General features: G+C 48.8%; 1 protein-coding gene across 3 annotated transcripts in view; it reads left to right on the forward strand.

Moving 5' to 3' along the window:
• LOC147611504 (uncharacterized) overlaps positions 1–23,206 on the forward strand; it is a 134,044-nt gene that overhangs the window by 55,735 nt on the left and 55,103 nt on the right. For 2 of the 3 annotated variants that reach the window (XM_086784605.1, XM_086784607.1), the window contains one exon: positions 2,330–2,380. The exons of the other annotated variant lie outside the window; for it this stretch is intronic. In XM_086784605.1, coding sequence (XP_086640731.1) covers positions 2,330–2,380 — 51 coding nt within the window. The remainder of the gene's footprint in view (positions 1–2,329; positions 2,381–23,206) is intronic. 3 annotated transcript variants of the gene reach the window in all.

The raw sequence follows: 23,206 nt of genomic DNA on the forward strand, positions 1-23,206 counted from the left end.
GGGTAATGATATTCATGCTCCATGTGTGTGGGAAGCCCTCCACAAGTGCCTTGTTGAAGAGAGAGAGAGAGAGAGAGCAATGGAGAGAGATTGCACAATACAATGATGAATGAATTATGATAATACTTCCACCATGTACATTGCTTTTGTAGGCATCAAGCCTCATCTTTTGACCTAGACCTTAATAAGGGTTGTTCACACCCTAAGGGGGTGTTCACACTAATGGACACACTACTAGACTCCAAAATACTCAATAGCTTGTCTGTGTCCAAGGTGCAGATGCGGTACATGAAGGTCATTGTCTTGAATCATTGTCTTGAAGAGGACATCAACCTCCAAGGGTGCTGCTCCAAACTCAACAAGAATAATGGAGTGGGGCACTAAGGGCTTACTTGGAATCATCCGTGAAACATCATGACTTGTAGTCTCTCCATCCTCCAATCATCTTCCCCTAGGTCTGGTCTCCAAAAGGAGGTCCCATACATTACAACAAGTGTCACAAGTGTGTCAAAAAGCTATCCTTAATTACTAGGCTCTTAAAAGTGAGCATGGAAGCATTGATGTTCCAACCAAGCCAAAATCGCTTACCCTCTTGTGAGCCGAGCTTGGACTACTGGGCGCATAGTGAAGCAGGGTTGAGAAAATGGGGCTTCCAAGATGATACAACTTCTACTAGTCTCGTGCATATGTGAAGCTCAGTTTGGAAGTCACTAAATGTGAGGTGTTGAAGATCATAACCTTGATCTTGCCAAGATCAATTGTGAGGTCCCGTCACACTCATTTGAGAATGTTTCAAGCAATACATCCTTGAGAAAATTTCTGCACTATAAGAAAGGAATGTGTACAATATCCTCCATCGTCCACCCGTACAATAAATAAGACCGTGGAAATTGTTGAACTGAGGTTATAAAGTAATAGCAACTATTTATCCTTAACAAATGAACAGTTGTCACGCACACATTGTCATAAGAAACATTTCGTTGTTTTGTCCTTTCGAAAGGTTTTTGTTTCGTCTCTTTGGAAGAAACAGACTGTTTCGAAGTGACACTTGTTATATAAGCATGCTCGTAACTAATACAAGTCACATTTAAGTTTTTAACATAGGAAGAGAAACATTCAAGATACATTCTCCACAAAAATTTTCAAACGATACATTTTATGCCGAAGTCTCATACTTCCTAACCCTCCCAAATGTCACGTTGATAAGGGGATTTGCGGGAAAGCGTGATGAAAGAGAGGTGGTAATTTGCAATGGAGGTGAAAAATTTGGGAAAAGTAAGAAATTAGACTCCTATTGAAAATTTCAGCAATTGGGTGTGCAATTACTTGAAATGAAAAGCTAAATGAGAAATTCGGAATGATGTCAAGTGAAATTGGTTATTATTTGACTTCTTTTTTTAACATATATATATATATATATATATATGTATATATATATATATATATGTATATATGTATGTATATATGTATATATGTATATATGTATATATATATATATATGTATATATGTATGTATATATGTATATATGTATATATGTATATATGAACATCTATGTATATATATGTATATGTATGCGAGCTTCAAACCTAAGGTTTTGGGGGAAAAAACCTTCAAAAAACGTAAGTTCTATTGCTAACAATTCGGAATAGCACACTGCACAAGTTCCACTTGTTCCCGCATGCGTTGCATCTCCCTTGTAAACTAGTCAAACTCCAGCTTCCATAATATACTCAACTCAACTTCCTCATAATCCCTATGGCCCATTGGGTGATGGGAACCAAAAAAAGTCTGAGACGCTCATCTTGTCTCCTTGAGTGCTGCCTCACCAGAGTCTCCCGATGACGGCGAAGTTCCATCAAGTACAAGCCCAGACACCTGTGATCTCTATACTGCATCACCTGTGGGAGGGAGCGAAATCCTTCTTGGAAGAGGCATATGCTCTGTAGAGGGCTTGTTCTCTCTCACGAAGTATCTTGTGAGTGCGTGGTGCTCACTCGGTGGGGTTGCGTGGCTCTCTCACAGGCTCTCCGGGATATTAATATGTTCAAAAGACCCAAAGGGGATATGAGACCAAAAATAATATAATAGCCCCATGAAAAAAGTAAAAACTTAAAAAAACTAGAAAAAAAATTTGCTACCTATTGCATGAACATGTGTAGAAAGTAGTGCAAATAGCCATGTGGTTAATACAAAGGTGCTAGTGTGTATGAGGGACACACACTAAATACATTGTTACAGAGAGGATACACTGATGCAGATAATGAAATATACGACAATGTGGCATGGGTTAAAACACACAATTTTGAGTTAATTATTTTTAGTTTACAGGTGGTGGTAAATATCAGATCACAGGATGGAGAGTCACTGACAGAACTTCAGGTTTGTGTTTCACAGAGCTGCTCATTTGTGTGCTTGTTGACAGCATTATTCATACTGCCACCATGGGAATGACTTAACTGATTGAGATTTTGAAATTGTCATGCATTGTCGTGTTAAGAATATCTGCATAAGAATAATAGATAGTAATATCTGCATAAGAATAATAGATAGTAATAATTTTTGTGAGGCAAAGAAAGATTTAGATGTCATTTTGATGGGTTAAGATGTTCGATCAATCACCAATCAATAGTTTCTATTCCCCCCTTCCGAGAAGCATAGTAGAATAGCCACAGGATTCTGTGACCTTAGTCTGAATTCATGCATTAAGATGAAATTGTCTACATATTAAGAGGAGCCATCAGGCAAACAAATAAGAATCTACTTCAATGGGCTGAAAGTTTAAATTGGCTATGAAAAAGAATGATTTGTGCAGAGCAAGATGTAAGGGTTTATGCAAGGCCTGAAACTCTTTCTACATTTGGAACGTTGACATCAATGACACACAATTATTTTATTTATTTGTGACCACTCTGAGATTGGTCATGTTTAACACCAACACAATGAAGAAGCAGACAATTGGCCAAGTGAGCCTATCATCAGCCAGAAACAACACCGCCTAGTTTCTTTGAAAGCTATTTTCTTTGGCATCAGGTAGCAAAAGAAAATGTGGATTGTCACGAGGAAGTGACATCACTTGTATTGGGGGCATGTATCCCAGAGATCTCAGTGATTTACTCAATCAACAACACGTTCCAAAGTTGGAGTGGATGCAAAACAAGAATATGTGTATGTACACCACCTCAGGAGGTGAAGAACCCCCCATTCCCCCCCCTCCCCCCTCCCCCCCCCTCCCGCTTCTTCCCCCCTTTCTGGACTTTTCATTACCAGAAGGGAGTTTTGAAGGTCAAAGCTTAATGGGTACCTGGGGGCAGCTTTGCTTGGAATACCCCTTTTTTTTTTTTTTTCCCCGAGAAAAGATCCTTTCATTAGTTATATAAAAACGCCGTAGGGCTACAAAAGATCTCTCCTGCTCATCATAAGAGAAACAGAGCAGTGAATACAGCAAGGCAGCCCGGGAGACTCTCCCTAGGTGCTGCAAAATACAAGCATCAGTACAAAGGACTGAGGGCTAAATCATACAATAGGGGGGGGGGGGGGGGGGAAAGCCAAACAGGTGGCCTGTAATGCCAACGGGGGGATCCCGTGTGTAAGGTGTAGAAGGGGCCTCTGCGCCAGGTGGTGGTGAAAAGCCTGGCGCCGCAAGATCTCCGAGTCGCCCCGGATGCGGTCATACTGTCCTCACAGGGTGTGGACCAACTCCTGCCAAATCCCCCGTACAGTCTCTGCTGGTGGCTCCAGTCTCCCCTCAAAGGCCGTGAAACACCGGGCCCTCCAGGTGAACCAGATGGTGAGGCTGCTGAGGAGCTCCCATCGTAAATCCCTCTCCTGCGTCCAGCTGGCGGACGAGAAATCCGGTGCCGGAACCAGGCGAGGCTGGCCCCTAATGAATCTGATGGCCTGACTGTCCTGCTCCATCTCATAGCCCATAGCAGGCCCTGACGAAGTCGACCAAGCAGCGGCACCCCATGTAAACATACCCTCTGGAGAGAGGGGGGCCAGAATACGCAACATCCGTAGCCAAATCTGCTGCGCCTGAGGGCAATCCCAAAGGCAATGTCTCTGTGCCTCCATAGGGTGGCCGCATCGGACGCAGGCCGCTGGAAGACCGCTGTAAACAAGCCAGGTGCCAACTGCTGAGCCCCTGTGGGGGCGACCAGCCACTGGAAAGTCGAGATCCTGCGGGCCTGTCGACTAGCCCAGAGCCGAGCCCAAAAATCCTCCTGGAACTCCTGTGAGAGTCCCTGTAGTCGCCAATGCCCCGCTGCAGCTGGAGAGACCATCCTCCTCGCCGTCAAAATATGCCGCCCCAGCCGAACAGTATACTGGAAAAAGGTGATCTCTGTGGCCTCAAGGGATGCATAAGGATCATGCCACTCGTACTCCCCAGGGTCCCACTGTAGCCGGGCCAAGGGGCGCGCTGCATATGCCCATATGCGCCAATCCGGGAGCACATCAGCAGGGTCGGGATCAATATGCCACTTCTGAGAAGCGGCGGCCACAACCCGTATCCTCTGAAAGGTGCACTCTGCAACCAAAGGCGACCTCCACCTCCACTCTCTGAAGTCTGCCCTCATCCTGAATCTCATAGTAGAGGCATCTGCCATCCTCAGTGCAAGCTCTAACAGCAATCAGGATCTCCAACTGTGTAAAGGCTCCCATCCACCGTGGGGCCACTGTCTCGAAAGGCGTGAACCACTCCTCTGTGAGTGCTCCTGAATATCATCCCTCATAATCAACCCCCCTCTGAGTGACTCAGCCTCTCCACCTGGATCTCCTTTGGGAGACCGCAGAAGGCCTTCCAGTCTCCAAAACTACGTGCTGGGCCTGCTGCTAAAGGTCCCCAGGCTAGACGAGGCCGAGAACCCAGCATATGCCCCTGCTCTGTGCGAACCGCTGGGCTCCAGATGAGCGGCTGTCTGGCCCGCTCCTCAACACAAGGAGGAGGTCGCTGAGAGAGCCCCGGTCTCAGCAGCTCCCAAGCTCTGAGGATGCTCAAAGCAAATCTGTCCTCCCATCCTCTACTGAGGCCTGTCCTCCTCATCTCTATGAAGATCCAGCGAATCTCTGGTGCCCAAGTGCCCCCTGCTGGGGGAGCCCGGAGCCTGAAGCCGCTGCAAGAGAAGCTCTTTCCAAGGCTCAGCGCCTGGAAGCAGCCCCCGAACAATAAGCTTCCCCAATAAGGCTCTACTCTGATCGACTGGATCTATAATGCCCAAGCCTCCCTGAGCCAGCGGAAGTGTAATAACTGCCCATGCAACCTTTGCCCGGGCTGGCTGACCGTCTCGCCCAGACCAAAGAAAGTTCTTGATCAGCCTCTGTACCTGGCTGATGCAAGAGCTCGAGAAGATCCAGCAAGACGTAATGTACCACATGGTCGCTAACAGCACCTGATTTGCCACCACCACCCTCCCAGCCAAGGATAGTCGAGCTGTACTGCAATACAAAAGCTTCTTCCGAATGCTCCGAAGAAGCGGGGCAATCTGTTGCTCAGGTGACAAATCTAGTCCAATCTGGCATCCCAAATACCGCACTGCTGTGCCAGGAGGAATCCATCTAAAACCGGGGTCCGGGATCCATGCCGGAGTGGGAGCACTACTGATCCAAAAGGCCACTGTCTTGCGCCAATTGAGCCAATTGATCAATGCTCCCGAAGCTGCACTAAAAACCCGGAGCGACCGCTCTGCCCAAAGAAGATTGGCCTCTTGGCCATGCAAAAATAAGTCCGTGTCGTCTGCAAACTCCGCATCGAGCAGGGTCCTCCCCCCAGACTGGGAGCTGGAGTCCTCTCAAACCAACCTCCTCTGCCGTCAAATACATGCTCATAGCCTCCGCAAAGAAGAGGAAAAAGAAAAGGGGCGAGGGGACACCCCTGACGGACTGATCTGGTCAGCTCAAAACTCGGCCCCCGTCCTCCTGCAATCAACACCTGGCTACGAGCTGTGGAATACAGAGCCGCCACCCCTTTGATCCATCCCTGGCTCAAAGCCCAGGCGAAGCATAGTGCCCTCTAAGAAACCCCAATCAACTCTATCGTATGCCTTCTCAAAATCGAGAAGCATCACGACCAAGTCCTCGCCAAGAAATCTAGCTCGGGCCGTCGCCTCCCAGAAAGTAAAGATGTTGTCAAGGATACTGCGCTCCTTGACAAATCCTGTCTGGGTAGCATGAATCAACTCCCCCAGGAAGGGCTGGATCCTCAAACTCAAGGCCTTTGCTAAGACCTTGTAGACAGTATTGAGGATCGTAATAGGCCTCCAGTGCCGAATATCATCTGATACTCCCTCCCCCTTGGGGATAAGAAAGATCAAGCCCTCTGAAAAGCTCTGTGGCATCGCCCCAGTGTCCCAAAACATACTGAAAGCCGCTGCGGAGGCCTGGCCCCAAAAGGTCCCAATAACGCATATAAAAGGCCGGCGTCAGTTCGTCCTCCCCTGGGCAACTATGTCACGGCAGGACCCTCAAGGCCTCGGCAAGCTCAATCTCTGAAAGAGGCCGCACCAAGAACTATACGCATACGATCTGTGACCCTCCTCTGCACATGGGCCCACACAGTCTGTCTGCAAGCATCTCGATCCTCAGTGGCTGACTCCGCTGAAAGCAGGTCTCTATAGAATGCAGTGGCAATGGCTCTGATCTCCCTGGGGCTTAGTAGCTACCGATCCATCCGGTCTACCAAGCCTGACGGACTCGTGCTCGAGCATGGCAGGGTCCAGTGATCTCAAAAAACTCCCCAGTCAGTCTATCACCAAGCTGCGTCCACTGAGAGGCCTGACGACGATAGTAAAACTCATGTCTCTGCTCCTCTACCTCTCTAACCTCCTGGCGTGCTTGGCTCAGCTGTGACGCCACCCACTCACATGCAGGCTGCTGCTCCTGAAGGCGCTGTAGGCGAAGCAAGGTTGCGTCTCAGCCGATGCTCCTGCTCGCGAATCTCTTCCAGTCGTGTCAAAGCTGCAGCGTGCAGAAAGAGCTAAGCTCGATGAGTCCCTGGGCACACTGGCCTGCTGCATCCTGGTCAGAGCACTGACTATCATGCCAGATCCTCTCAATGTCCTCAGCGAGACTGGGATCTGTAAGTACCCTCTCTGGGATCCTCAACTGCAAGCTGGGCTCCCGTGTCCTCTCCTCCAATGTCAAGATAACTGGCGCATGATCTGAAAATGAGGTGCCAGCGAGAATGCCGACGGAGCCCCCTCGCTCCCCTAACCAGTCGCCCACATAAAAGCGATCAATCCGTGATAGATTAGTCCCTCCCTGCCGGCGATCCGACCGAGAGAAACTAAGACTGTCCTGAGAGCGGGAGAAGGCCCCATGCTGCCATGCATCAGTGATCCTCAGTGACATGCAAAACCGGTCCCAAGCTGCAAGCTCCGTGCCGTGCACTGTAACATGACTGCCTCCCACCCTATCGGCCGGGTCCTCAAGCATGTTGAAGTCTCCCCCGACACACCAATGTGCGGCCTCTGGCAATGCATCCGTAACCTGGGTCCAGAACTCTGCTCTGGCACTAGCATGATTGGGCGCATAGACGTTGAGCACACCCAATAGCTCATCATGCATCCTCAGAATGACATACTGTGCTCTACCAGGCACAATGATCCCTCGATCCACAATGGCCTGCCGCCATACATCTGCAATGACCATGCATACTCCTCCCTGTCCACCCAAAGGACCAAACCCTGCAGACCAAAAGGTGTCCCATCTACCAGGCATCACCGAACCATATCTCCGGATCCTGCTCTCACCCAAGTGGTGCTCCTGCATCATCAAAATATCAATGCTACCACCAACCAGGCATCTCTGAAGCTCCTGCCTCAAGCAACCACGATAGCGTATAAAATGTGCTCCGCCAAGGCCCTGTACATTCCATGAGATGATCCTCATGGAAGACCTGCTGAGGTGGATGCTGTCTCAGCCGTACGGCGGGCCTTCGCAAGCGGCTTGGATGGAGAGTAGTCTCCATCCGAGCGGCTGCGAATCTGCCCACCCGGTGTACTGCAAGAATCACGGATCAGGCGCCAGTGGCTGTGGCCCATGGCGACTGCCTCCCGCTCTGACAGAGCTGTATACATACATATCCAGGGTCGCGTGCTAAGTTTGCCACTATGCGAACGACCAAATGACGAATCCCTGAGGCATCCACACTCCCGGGATCCAAGAAAAAATGAGCCAACTCCCATAGTCGGCCTATCACATCTGTCACCTCCAGATCGCTCACATGATGAGAAAACTCAACTGCCTGAGTCTTCAAAGTGCTAAGAGCGAGCTCTAGAGTCCACTCCCGGTCGCAAGGGCCACATAGAGGGAACGAGAAGGCCACCGCTGAATCAAGTGCCTCGGAGGTATCACTACATGAACTCGGATGGGTGCTGGCTCATGGGGGCCCTCTGCTCCAAAAAGCCGTGTGAAGGCGTGATCAAAAGCCTCCGAGCGCTGTCTAATGCCGAGGCGACTCTGCCGACTGCGGATAGATGATATCCGTTAAGCCCGAATCGGCATGGTAGGTCTCCTCTGTGGTGCTCGAGCGAGGACTTGCTCAGCGCCCTCCGGACTGCAGGTGAGCGCCAGGGGACTGCTAGGGCCTCCCGGGAAGGTGAGGCGGGCGGGGGGGGAGGAGGGGGGGCGAGGGGGGGTGGAGAGGGAGCTGCTGCCGAAACCGGAACGGGGATGGGAGGAGGCGAAGGTGGAAGTGAGGCGGTGGGAGGGGACGGGGGTGAAGGAGGGGGTGCTCGCATCTCCTGGTCCTCAGTCGTCGCCGCAGGGGTCTCCTCCTGGAGGGGAGCAAAACTGTTCCTCACGGGAGCCCAGTGAGGCTGAGACTGTGGCTGCTGCTGTAGCGGCGGTCTTTGGGCGTGCTGCTGTGGCTGCTGCTGCAGCGGCGGTCTTTGGGCGTGCTGCTGTGGCTGTCTCCCTCGGCGGCGCCCCTGTCCAGGCTGCCACTCCGAGGTCTCTGTGGCCTGAGCAGGTGTCCCGGAGGTAGCTTGCCAAGCCGCATCTGTGGGCGGGCCATCAGGGGCCTGCTGCTGTGGTGAGGGTCGGGGTCTCTTGCGAGGGCAGGCCTTGGCCAGATGACCGACCTGCCTGCAAATGAAGCACTGGTTCGGGAGCCCCGAGAACTCCACTCTCTGATCAATCCATCCCCCCCCTATCCTAGGTAGCTGAATGACCTTAGGAAGGGAGGAGATGTCAGACACCAAAACTCTGACCGAAGGTAGCCCAGCTGCTCTGGCCACCACTGAAGCTGCTGTGGGGCCAGTCTCTAGTACCGAGCCCACCAATGCTCCTAGCCTCGAGAGGAGCGGAAGATACTCCCGGCGGAGTCTAGGGAAGCAAACTGTAACATGGAAAAGGCGCTCTCCCTGCTCAGCCGCTGCTGGGTCAAAGCCATGCTACCAAGGTCTGAAGAAAGCCCGAGCACCCCTGATGTCAAGGGGACTCATGGCAAGGACCTTGGCCACGCTCTGGGCGGTCTCGAACTCGATCTGGTAATGTCCACTCTTCCGGCGAAAGAGAAAGCCTGATGGGGGTGTCCTCAGTGGCGAGGGGGCTGCGGATGAGTCCCTCTGAGGTGGGCGAGGGGGCTGCGGATGAGTCCCTCTGAGGTGGGGCGGGAGGAACCTCCATTAGAGTCTGAAGTTGTGTCGAAGGCGGAGCGGAGACGGAGAACCTGCACGAACCGAGCTGCACACGAAGGAGGGGGAAGGCGAAAAGTAAAAAGGTTAAAAAAAAATCCCTGGGGGCGGAGAAAAACAGAAAGAAGAGGAGGGGGGGGGGCAGAGGTGGCGAAGACGGACCCCAAGGGGGGGGGGGGGGGGGGGGGGGGGGGGGGCGCGGAAGCAGCACGAAAAGGTGAGAGAGGGGGAAGCGAGAGCTGGCGAAGCGGGGGAGGGGGGGCGAGGCGCTGAAGAGGAGGGGGGTGGGCGCGATGGCGAAGAGCTACGGGAGGGGGGGGGCGAAGGCGAAGAGCAGTGGAGGGGGGGGGGCGCTTCAACGCAGGCAAGCTAGGCGAAGGGGGGGCGGCGCAAACCTGAGGGCAGGCGGAGGGGGGAAAGCGCGATGGCGGGCAGGGAGAGGGGAGTGCAGACAGAAGCGCGAGCAGGGGGGGAGCGTGGAACTTCAGCAAGCAACTTTTTTGTTGGGGTGGTCTTTTGCTTGGAATACCTGATTTTGAAGATAACCACATACAATTTTAAAGAGCTTGATGTTGATTCCTTACTATGAGGCAGGCATTCCGATTTGATCCCACTATGAGTTACCTACCAGGCAGGTCATTTGCAGGAAAGAGACTTCTATTAAGTATGAAAGAATCAATACAGAATCATGGCTAGAAGCTGGAAATCCTCATCGCAGAGTGTAAGGTAATTGCAGCCAGATCAGGGTCATGGTGATGCTGAGAAAGTCTAGTGGGAGTCGAAGAGAAGATCCCATGATCCCACTCCCTCATGAAGAGTGTTGGGGTAAAGGCACTATGCCCACCCTTATAGTGTGTACAAGCCTAGAAGTTATAGTACATAGTACACTTAGTACTTTTAATGTACTAAGTGCACTATGTGTACTAGTGCAATATACATGTGTGATAGGGGAGTCACACACTCACATCTTGGTGAGTAGACTTATCCCCACAACTCTCTCTCTCTCTCTCTCTCTCTCCCTTGCTTCTCTGTGTATGTCTCCCACACATGAACTCTGACCCTAAATCTCTCCCATTCAACTGGTATCAGAGCTTAGGTTGCTGTCTTGATCCTCTTCCTTCTCCCTAGAGCCGTCAATTTTTTTGCTGCCCTGCACTGGAGGTGTGTGAAGCGAAGGCTACAAAGGTGAAAACCTGCTGTTGGCTAACTTTGGGTGTTGCAGGTGTCAGCTGACAGGCAGCGCAGCAAAGCGTTGCTCAGCAGGTCGACTAAGTGTTAGGACGACGGGTGAGAGCCTTTAAGGGGCGGGAAAGAGGGTCCCTGAAGGGAGAACGGAGAAGGACGGAGGGCAGTCCTCCCAAGCTCTTTGTTGTTCGCCATAGCCAAGCTAGCAGAGCTGCCCAAGAAGGGCGCGGATGACCACAGCCGAATAGAGGCCTGACGGAAAGAGCAGGTGGCGGGTGTCCATACTCAGGCGTGTAAGGTGTGGGTGTCCGGGCAGTGATGGCGGGCGAGACAAGGAGGAGGTGATCGGGGCCGAGAGGTGGTGAAGAATAACTCGAGCGACTGGTGGCGTTGGGCATTCAACTGGCTACTAGGCGGATAGGCGAAGGCAGCAACGCAGGCATCAACAAACGGAGCGAAGGCCTTTAGGTGGACTCCGTGGGGAAGCGTAGCGCTACCAGGTGCAGAGGCCGTGGCTGCATATCTGGGACGAGTAAGAAGCTCGGGCTGATACGTGATAGGAGCGCCATAACCAAACAAGTGTGGGCTGCTGGCAGGAAGGTGTTCAGCTGCGGCGACGTGGTGTTGTGGAGCGCGGATGTGGAGGCGCTCTGCTGCCGTGACTTCCTGAACGACCACCTTATCGAGTTCTTCTTCGCCACCTCTCGGCCCCGATCACCTCCTCTTGCTCTCGCCCGCCATCACTGCCCGGACACCCACACCTTACACGCCACCATCGATCCTCTCCGCCTTCTAGAGCGCGAGACGCACAACAACGAGCAGGAGCATCAGCATCAACATCAACATCAGCAAGAAGTGCCCCCCCCCCCCCCCCCCCCCCCCCTTTTTTTCTGCAACAGCATCAACACAAAGAAATTCAGCCTGCAAATCTCAGAGAAATTCAAAAAATTAAAAGGTATTTGCCTTCAATTTTGGGAATTTCTTATCAATTTAATCAATTGAGCAGGTTCAGGTGCCGAATTGCTCAATTTTTGAGCAAAATTGGCAAAATTGGTACATTGGTTACAATCAGGATCAATTTGCAGGAAATTGGATGTCAAAATTTTGGGGCTTTTGATGTAATTGTGCAATTGGGCACTCATACATGCTGTATGATGTGAGAAATCGCACATTTGGGCAAAATTGCAGCAAATTGCAGTGCAAATCAAGAGGCTTTTGTGCCGATTGGATTGATTTGCATGCAGGCACTCGCAGTTGATGCTTTGGGCAACGTGTTGATGCCTGGCGAGCACTCAATGTGCCTGTAAATCAAGGGGCTTTCATGTATTGGATGTATATGTGGCCAGGGGGAAGCACCGTGAAGACTTTGGATGCCTTCATGTGTGTCAATGTACCATGTATGATCAGCAATTGATCTTAAATCAAGGGGCTTTTCAAGATTTTATGCTTGTTGAGCTTGGCAAAGCAGCAAGCAAGACTTTTATGCCTTGAATCCTCAGAAATCAGCTTGCAGTCAAGGGGCTTTTGCCCAATTTCTGTTCGGGACTGTTGTATGCAGTGTTCGGGACTGTAAAAGTCTGATTTTCACTCATTTGGACAGCCAAGAGAGCATGTATTGCTACTGTACCTACTGGTACAGATTTGGTACAGCTTTGTACAAGTTTTGGCATGGCTGCACATTGATTTGAGTGAGCAAAAGGTTCATTTACAGCTGCCGTATTTGCTGGTACAGGTTTGGTACATCATTGGTGAGCACTTAGTACTGCTGTACAGTACTTTGGAAGGGCAACAGAGCACATTTAAGGTGCTGTCCTAAATCTGCAGCAACCAGATTTTGGTGATTTCATCACATACAGTGGGAGTAGAGTTGCATTCGTGCTTCCGCAGTGGGAGATAAAGCTTGGGAGAACAACTGTGAGCACTTTGTGTGCTTTTGGTGCAGTGTTTGCACATTTTGCAGGGAGTCAGGCATTGACAGGTTGCATATTGCTATGGGAAACCACAGGTGAGAGCTCTTCATTGCTTCACATCAAGAAGCTTGAAGGCTCACATAACTATGATATTTGGCAAACCCAGTGCTATAATGTGTTGCTCCAGAAGAAGCAGCACAAGCCTATCAAAGAAAGGGGTGTAAAGCCCGCTTCTCTTACTGCTGAAGAGTGGGAAGATATGGATGAGCTGGCAAGATCTACTATCATGTTATCTGTGTCAGACTCTTTACTTTTAGCATTCGTGAAGAGAAGACATCTTGGGGAATGTGGCAGAGATTGCAGGACTTGTATGCCCAGCAAAGTGTCTCAAGCAAAGTGTATTGGTTGAAGAAACTCATAGGTCTTCAGATGAAGAAGGGGCGTCTATGGCAGCCCATCTAAATGAGTTTAATGGCATTGTCAGCCAAGTTATAAATCAAAAGTTGGCAATGGACGATGAGTTCAAAGCCACTTTTCTTTTATGCACTTTGCCAGAGAGTTGGGACACATTCAGGACAGCCACTAGCAATTCGAATGCTATGCTGTCATATGCAGATGTTGAGGGTGCTCTTCTTCAAGAAGAGATGAACAGGAAAAACAACTCTGTTGGAAAGTCCAATGCAATGAATGCACGTGGGAGATCCCAGCAAAGGGGTAAAAGCCAAGAACGGGGAAGGAGCAAGTCTCGCTCCAAAAAGGACTTGGAATGCCATTATTGTGGCAAGAAGGGACACATTAAAAAGCAATGCTACAAATGGAAAAATGATCAAAAGGAAAAGGGAAAAGGCAAAGACAAAGACAAAGATGAAGCCAAAGATGTAAAGCCAAAGGGCAAAAGTGGAGTCAAGATTGAAGAAATCAATGTGTCACATGCAGGTGACAGTGAGGATGAGGTCCTATTCACGTCTTCACTTGATGCCCACTCTCTTACAGGTGGTCATGGTATGCACTCATGGATCATTGATTCAGGTGCCTCCTTTCATGTCACAGGTTGCAGAGACTTGTTTGTCAGGTATACTGCTTGCAATGAAGGAGTAGTTTATTTGGGTGATAACCATGCATGCAAGATTCTTGGCAGAGGTGATGTGAGGCTTGTGTTTTCAGATGGCTCACAGCTTATGCTCCATGATGTCAGGCATGTGCCTGAGATCAAGAAGAACCTGCTTTCTACTGGACAGCTTGATGATGCTGGTTATGTTACCACATTTGGTCGTGGAAAGTGGAAGATTAGTAAGGGCTCACTGGTTGTTGCCAGAGGCTCTAAGGTGGACACTCTTTACTTCATGCATGCAGGTGTTTGTCACCATGCTAATGTAAATGCAACGGAGCTGCCGGAAATTTCTATGTGGCATAGCCGGTTGGGACACATAAGTGTCAAGGGAATGGAGCAATTGTCTCGTTTGGGTTACTTGCCTTCTCTAAAGTTTTCAAGTTTTCAGTTTTGTGAGCATTGTATATATGGCAGGCAACTGCAGTGCCCCCACAAGAAAGCTCTTGGACAGAAAGATGCTCAGTTAGAGCTTGTGCATACAGATGTATGTGAGATGCCTCAGCTTTCTTTGGGAGGGGCAAAATACTTTGTGTCTTTTATTGATGATGCCACACGCAAGGTGTGGGTTTATCCTCTTCGTTTGAAGAGTGATACATTCTCAGTGTTTCAGAAGTTTGTTGTTCATGTTGAGAATCAAACTGGCAAAACACTGAAAGCTTTGCGTTCCGACAATGGTGGAGAGTATATGTCCAAACAGTTTCAGGACTTTTGTGATGCTAAAGGCATCAAGAGGGAGCTCTCTACTCCTTATGATCCTCCACAAAACGGGACAGCAGAGAGGATGAACAGGACCATTCAGGAGAAGGTCCGTTTTATGTTGTCACATGCTGCGTTACCTCATGGTTTTTGGGCTGAAGCTGTTATGACAGCCGTTCATCTTATAAACAGGTCACCTAACACGAGGCTTGGTGGAAAAGTGCCAGAGGAAGTATGGACAGGGAAGCCTCCGTCATACAAGCACTTGAGAGTGTTTGGTTGCGTTGCGTACGTGCACATACGCAGGGAAATGCGCACCAAACTTAATCCTAAGTCTCACAAATGCATATTCCTAGGATATGGTGACAGAGGTGAAATGGGGTATAGACTTTGGGATCCCATGAATAGAAAGATCATACGCAGCAATGATGTCATTTTTGATGAAACATGCATGTATAAGGAGCCTGCAAGGCAACAGGAGCCTAGCAGAGTCATCTTTGATGATGATGGACATCATGGACAACAACCAAGGGCTGTAAATCAGCCATTACAGCAGCAAAACCAGCCCTTAAATGGTGCTGAAAATGGTCCAAATGGACAGCCAGAGATGGCAGAAAATATCCCTATGGATATGCCACAGTTAAAGGAAATACCGGGCATGATATTTTAGCCTTATGGCATGGAACAGGAGCCACCAATAGGTGATATGCAGGCTGGACAGCAACCTGCAAATGATGGTCATTGGGTACAGAGGTCCACAAGACCCTCCAGAGCCCCTGACAGGTTTGTTCCAGGGGTTGACTACTTGATGCTTACTGACTGTGGGGAGCCCTCTTGTTATAAGGAGGCTTTACAGAGGGCAGACAAGGCTCTTTGGGAGCGTGCCATGAAGTCAGAGATGGATTCTCTGCACAAAAATGGAACATGGAAGTTGGTGCATTTGCCTACAAGCAAGAAGGTTTTGCCATGCAAATGGGTTTACAGGCTCAAAGTTGCACCAGATGCAAAGCCAAGATACAAAGCCAGGTTAGTGGCTAAGGGCTTCAAGCAGGAATATGGTGTGGACTTTGATGAGATCTTCTCTCCAGTGGTCAAAATGACCACACTTAAAGCTGTATTAGCTTTGGTTGCTCATGATGATCTGGATTTGATTCAGATGGATGTGAAGACTGCTTTTCTTCACGGTGATCTCCATGAGGAGATATATATGCAACAGCCAGAGGGTTATGCAGTGAGTGGAAAGGAGAAGCTTGTATGCAAGCTGAAAAAGAGTCTTTATGGGCTCAAACAGGCACCAAGGGAATAGTATCATAAATTTGATACATTCATGAAATCCCAGAAATTCAGGAGAAGTGACATAGATCACTGCTTATACACCAAGAAAGCTTTGGATGGCAGTCTATTGATCTTCATCTTGTATGTTGATGATATGTTGATTGCCGGGAAATCTCGTAAGGAGATGGATGCCTTAAAGCAGAGGCTGCATCAAACCTTTGATATGAAGGATTTGGGTGATGCAAATCACATTTTGGGTATGCGGATACTTCGGGACAGAAATCAGCATGTGTTGTATTTGTCTCAGAAGGAATACATTGGCAAAGTTTTGCAGAGGTTCAATATGGATGGGGGGAAGAAGACTAGTACTCCTTTGCCTCCATATGTGAAACTCAGTGCTATGGACAGCCCACAGTCAGATAGTGGTAGGGCTGATATGGCCAAGATTCCGTATGCTTCAGCTTGTGGCAGTCTCATGTATGCCATGGTTGCTACCCGGACATTGCATTTGCAGTGGGAGTGGTTTCTAGATACATGGCCAACCCTGGCAAGAAGCATTGGGAAGCAGTGAAAGGTGTCATGAGATACCTGAAGGGCACACAGGATATGTGCATTTGCTTTGGCAAACAGGATGCATTAGTGCATGGTTACACGGATTCGGATTATGCCGGTCATCCAGATAACCGGAAGTCTACTACCAGTTATGTGTTTACATTCACAGGAGGTGCTGTGTCATGGATATCCAGGATGCAGAAGTGCACAGCCTTATCTACTACAGAGGCCGAGTATATTGCAGCCACAGAGGCTTGCAAGGAGGCATTATGGCTATCTTGGTTAGTGGTTGATTTGGGTTATACAGGGGATATTCCATTGTTGCATTGTGACAGTCAGAGTGCCATCCAGTTGGCAAAGAACCCTGTCTTTCATGCAAAGACGAAGCATGTGGATGTGAAGTATCACTTCATCAGAGAGGTGATAGAGAACAAGCAAATTCAGCTTGTTAAGATTCATACGGATGACAACCCGGCTGATCTGTTGACAAAAAGTTTGCCTCCAGAGCGGTTTGCTCATTGCAGACACTTGATGGGCATTGGATGAGGCCAGTTTCAGCCTTGATATGGCCTTGTATATTATCATGTACATGCTGATTTTTTCTTTTCCTTTACTTAAGGGCACTTTGCCTTTTGGGAGGTTGTTGGGGTAAAGGCACTATGCCCACCCTTATAGTGTGTACAAGCCCATAAGTTATAGTACATAGTACACTTAGTACTTTTAATGTACTAAGTGCACTATGTGTACTAGTGCAATATACATGTGTGATAGGGGAGTCACACACTCACATCTTGGTGAGTTGACTTATCCCCACAACTCTCTCTCTCTCTCTCTCCCTTGCTTCTCTGTGTATGTCTCCCACACATGAACTCTAACCCTAAATCTCTCCCATTCAAAGAGAACGCGCTTTGCTTGTGCTGATCTAGAGGGTCAGGGGAATACGGGCTCAAGTGGTCATAAGGGTATGAATATCTCAGAAAATGGTCTGAGTGTCATAAATCTGGGTGCCTTCGATCGCCTTAGTACATTTAGCCCTCCATATCTGCTAGGCAATGATGCTAGCAATAACCTCCCAGGTGGTATCAAGTCTCCCCAAGGACACTGTGACATGAGTGAGGAGTATCTTGAAGTATGCAGCTTTGGACCATCCCTCTGTGTATCATGATGGCGGAGTCATGGTCCAGACTGAGTGAGGTAGGCAATAGTGCCCCAAGTGATGTTTATAGTACCTCTCGTTAGTCTGCCTAAAAGCTGAGTTATGGAGCTCCATACCCTTTGGGCAACGTTGCAACCCCAAAGGCAATGCTGTACGATCATAGAGGCTGTTGAGCATCCGGGCAAGCTGGATCCGCACCAAAGATAGCTTTCCAGTGGCTAAAAGTGAGACCACCGTGTGTAACATGACCAGAAAAAAATGGGATATCTGGCTCCTCTTGTAAGAGTGCCAAAGCTGGTGCTTAAACCTCTTCTGAATCAATGGAGTAATCCCAAAGCTTTCCGAGTGTGGCCTGAGGGTAGGAGTCCTTTGAATATGTCGAAGTTAGTAATAGTTTGGCATTCCTCAGTGTGTAACTGAAGAAAGGGAACTCTTCAAGGGATTGGCTGCATCAATCAATTCCAACTCACCCGGGATCCCATGGGAGATATTTAATGGGACATCCTCCATAAAGCCATAGGTCCCATGACATTTGAGTCACAGACTCAAGGGGAGGGTCAATAGACCAGTGCCTGCTTGAGCGACCCACAACTCTCACAAGTTAGTAATAGTTTGGCATTCCTCACGGTGTAACTGAAGAAAGGGAAACTCTTGAAGGGATTGGCTGCTTCAATCAATTCCAACTCACCCGGGATCCCATGGGAGATATTTAATGGGACATCCACCATAAAGCCATAGGTCCCATGACATTTGAGTCACAGACTCAAGGGGAGGGTCAATAAACCAGTGCCTGCTTGAGCGACCCACAACTCTCACAAGGCGGCGGACAGCTCCAAGGATGAAGTCCTGGGTGTCACATCTCATCAATCTCTATCCAGCTAGGATAGTATAGAATATGCAGTCTCCCTCGTGTTCCTGGTCTGGTATGGCTAATACCTATCCTGGAAAAAGCACCCGGCCATTTGAGGTGATACTCATCATGAAATGTACCAGTAGGCCACTCATGGGGGATAGTTGCATCAATTTGCTCAATCCATTTGTGATTCCTTGTGAGGTGCTGGGTGGAGACATCTTTTTGATCCATGGAAACACTTCAAAAAGTCTTCCAATCCCTTAGCATTGGTGTGCATCCTTCCCACATACATGTGTTTGCTAGGCCAAGACATAGGAGGCCTTAATGACCAAGTACGTGGATGTAAAGCAGGAAATCGAACCAATAGAAGCTCTTATCTGTAAACATGATCAAATTTGCAGGTTTGAATCAACAACACCTGCAATGTTGGCAACAGAATGCATTGAAGCTCTCTCAATAGAATTGGGGTTTTGGTAGAATTAGGTTTTTTACAAATAAGGGTTTCTACAAAATTAGGGTTTTTGAAGACTTAAGGACTTTGAAAGTTAGGGTCACTAAAGAATTAGGGTTTTTGCAAATTAGGATTTTCAGCGGCAACATAGTGTACACAAACATGTATGGGTAGCTACGGCAATGGTACAACAAATTTTTGGAGAAAAATGTTCTTCATTTCTCCTGTGTAGAGATTTCAATAGGCATGAGAGAGAGAGAGAGAGAGACAGAGAGAGAGAGAGAGAGAGAGAGAGAGAGAGAGAAAGGAAGATATATTAATGTCTGCAAAAGGCCAAAATTGGCCTATGAGACAAACAAGTAGTACAATGATGTTCCTCCAGTCATCAAGAGGAAAATGTGGAGTGAGAATAAAATGTACAAGTATGACAACACGACCATAGGGGACTCAATGGTGGTGTACAAACGAGAGGGTGTGGATGGAGTACTAGGGCTACTAATGCATCTCTATATGCTGAAGGGGTGATGCAAGTATGATATGTTATCTACTCCTAACTCCATCCAGTCCCATAGTCTGGGTACAATATGTCATACATCCGATCTGAGGATGCCATAAATGTCTAGAACATGCATCCTGGATCAGGGCGAAAATGTGCCAGCTGCTCCTAGACCTCCTGCTGGTGTCGAGACCGGATGGCCGCGATCTCTCTGTGGTGTAGCCGTGGTGTCTGGTAGCGGGCTAGTCTGGGTCGTCGCCTAGCACGAATCTCCTCCGCTCGCTGAGATGTCACTCCCAATGTGTGTGGCTGGGCTACTGGTGCCAATCTCTGGAAGAAGTCAGTCAACTGGGACTGTCTTCCTCCGCTATGATGTGCGGGTATCTGAAGTAAGATCTCCTTGTGTCTCTGTAGTGCTAGTAGTAGTCTGCCTAGCTGTCTCTGTTACGATCTCTCCCAGATCTGTCTAAGTGATGTGGTCCCTCTAAAAACCTCAGGATAGCATGCCCTGATCTCCTGCAAAGCACCACACTGGCAAACAAAATGCTCCTCTGTCTCTACCCCCGTGTGGCATAATCTGCAAATGCGCTCTACTTGAGGGATGCGTGCTGCTCTCCCCTAGTCTCGATCTCTAGTTGGTGTGATGAGACCCTTAGTCGCCCAATGGCTACTCTGGCTCCATGTGATAAGTGGACCTCCAAGTATCGTGGTCGCTGGATGAAGCCATCTGTGGAGGTGCTCAAGAAGTGGTCTGCGTAGTAGAGCATCTTCGTCGGGAGTGGCTGACTGGGAGATAGCCAAGTCTCCTGTATGTGGCCCTGCCAAATGTCATGTCTCATGACTCTGTTCCTCTCTGTCTGAGAGAGGCGTCTATGTGGTGCAGCTAGGTCATAATGTAAGGGTGGTAATCTGTCAATATCAATCCTGTGTGATGATATCTCGTCATGGATGAAATAAGAAAAAGCAACAGTAAACTAAAACTGAAAACTGAAAGCTAAGATCTCAGACTCTGAGGTTACACACGTTGAAAAATCTAGATCCTACTATGCCAGGTATAGTGTGCAATAAGTGATGGGGTATGGGAGAGCTGAATAAAAAGGCTAGAGATGTCGATAGTCTACTGTGAGCATGAGCCTGCTCAATGGCGGGCCACAATCTCCTGAATGTGGGGCTAATGAGCTTGGGGTGGTCACGATCCGATGGGACAAGGGCGTCTAGCTCTTTGGAGTGTGCGTGCCTGATCTGATGTGATTTCCATGGGCCTGCTGTGAGGGGGCATTGTGGTATGGACTCTCATATCCACTGTGATGGACTCTGGTGCCTCCCTGTCCACCCCTCTAGACTGGAAAAAACTGGTGATGGTAAGTGAGGGGAGGGTTGTTGGGGGCGAGGATCTCTGAGTAGTGACTCTTTGTGTCCGTTGAGCTCCAGTAGGAAGAGTCCAAGGCACCTCTGATCATGGTACTCCATGATCGGGGATAAGGGTCCAAAGCCCTGTCTAAATAGTCAGTGCTCCTCCGATGTAAATGATCTATGTATGTTCTGCAACTAGGTAGGAGGTGTGGAATACCATAACCTTGGTTTTCCCAAGGTTGATTGAGAGCCCTTTTGTGTGCAAAAATCTTGTAAAGTATGTATGTGCTTTTGTAGCCCCTTCTCATAATATGCGATGAGTACAATATCATCAGCATATAAAAGGATGGAAACAAGAATACTTCCTAGAAAAGCTCCTCTGCCGCCGGTTCTATCAATGAAGTCTGAGATCTCATCTATGTAAAGTCCAAAAAGGGTCAGAGATAGTGGGCATCCTTGTTTCACTCCGATGGTGCTAGAGACCTCAAAAAGTCCATGAATCTCACCTTGCCAATAGTTGACTCATATAAGGCAATGATAGCCCAAATCATGTCAGATGGGAACCCGAGATGCTATAAGCGCTGTAGGAGACGGGCTGAGGCACTGTATCAAAAGCTTTGCGAAAGTCCACAAAGCAGCAGTATAGTCGGCGGCCATCTACCTTGGCCTGCTCAATGATAGCCCGAAGTGTGAATATGTGATGCAGCGTGGAGAAGGTCCTCCTGAATCCTGCCCGTGCCTACCGTGGTGCCTTGTATCCCTCTCTCTTTGCTAGTGTGCTGAGCTCAGACTCAAGTATAGATCCATAGCCAAGATATGGCCGATCATGATGGTTCTTTAGTAATTAGGATCCATGGGATCTCCCACCTTATGGATAGGTGCAATAATGGGTGATGACCAGGTGGGGGAAAGCCCTTTAAGAGGGTCCTATTAAACATATGGACTAGGAGGGGTGCCAAGGTGTTGCTTGCGTAAGAGAGGTGCTCAGCCATAACTTATAAGCCCCTCGTGATCTTGTGATCGGCCGCTCTAAAGCGTGCGTATAGCCTTCACCACCATGTCTCTTGTGAAGAAGGTGGATGTGGTGGGAGGTGGATGTGGGAGGGGGGTTTGGTGGGATATGTGGTATAATGCATGTGCATATGAGTGCCAGATGTGTGGGTCTATGATGGGGGTGGGTAAGCATCGTTTTTCCGAATCCTACGCCAAGCCTCATCGAGGCAGTGACACTTGGCTATACCGGTGACATCACTGCTTACACACACAAACACTTTAGTGGCTATAAGCCCTTGTTCACACACATTTGAACACATTCCACCTTTAAGAGGCCTTCACACACACACTCATAGAGAGTGTTCACACACTGAAGCTCTAAATATCCAACACTCTATACCTGGCATAGTAGGATCTAGATTTTTCATCTTGAATAATCTTAAGAGTTTGAGGTCTTAGCTTCGAGTTTTCAGTTTTAGTATACTGTTGCTTTGTCTTATTTCATCCATGACGAGATTTCATGGACACTATGTATACATCATTTTGGTCTCATAGACCCTTTGGGTCTTTCGAGGTCATGCAGCCTTGGGGGAACTTGAGGGACAGTGTGCACACTGTCAAGCAAAATTTTGTAAAAGTGTTTTGGGCTTGTGTACATATGGATGCATGGCATGCAAAAAAAGCTTTGCCCTGAATGCCCTGGTAGATGTACAGAGTGGGTGGCTTGGTAGTGGGCTAGTACATGCATTTTTTTTTGGGAGCAGGTGCTTGAGGTTTGAAGTTTCTTTTCATTGTAGCTGTGCGTATGGCCTTGAGGAAGGTTGGTCTCCAATGTGTGGAAAGCTTGCGGAAGGCCTTTGATGTTGGCAGCCTTTGGGCTTTGACGCATGTATGTTGGAACAGGGTGATTTCATGCTCTTTTAAGAGCTCTTGGTAATGCCTCCATATTGGGATAATGATTGGACAAAGCATGTATGGAGTCATGGATTTGATAGTGCACTCTTACCATATATGATGCCTCCATGTGAAAATATATGGAACCCCAAATGTGATGATGGCTGGTCGATCGTGGGCTGATTTTGGATGTTATTCTTGGGTGCCTATAGTGTGTAGGTGTTGGCCATATTTAGTAAACATGTGAAGATGGTTGGCAGCGCATGGGCAATTGACGTGTTTGGTAAGTTATGATGTAGCTGATCGAGAACGTGTGGCCGGCAAAAAGGTCGACTTCCAGGTCCTGGCCGCCCGCTACTGCAGCTCCGCCAAGCGCAGCGGAGGCCAGGTCGCCACAGTAGGGGGATCGTGATGATGTTGATGACAACCGCCAGTTGGAGGTGTGCAGCCAGCCGGTAATAGCAGCAGTCGGGTTGTTGTGAGAGGCGGCCAGTGATTAGTGGTTGGCAGCGGCATTCAGCAGCATATAGGTGTCTGAACAGAGGTGCGCCAGAATGTGGGTTGCACAGATGGCGGGGGTACAAGGCGATTGCTGTGCTGAGGCTATTGAGCGGGTACAGGTGGTTGCGTAGCCATGTGGTGGTGATG

The sequence above is a fragment of the Cibotium barometz genome, chromosome 47, assembly GCF_041138505.1.
Source record: "Cibotium barometz isolate CiBa-2024 chromosome 47, ASM4113850v1, whole genome shotgun sequence".
In the NCBI taxonomy this organism is placed as follows: Eukaryota; Viridiplantae; Streptophyta; class Polypodiopsida; order Cyatheales; family Cibotiaceae; genus Cibotium; species Cibotium barometz.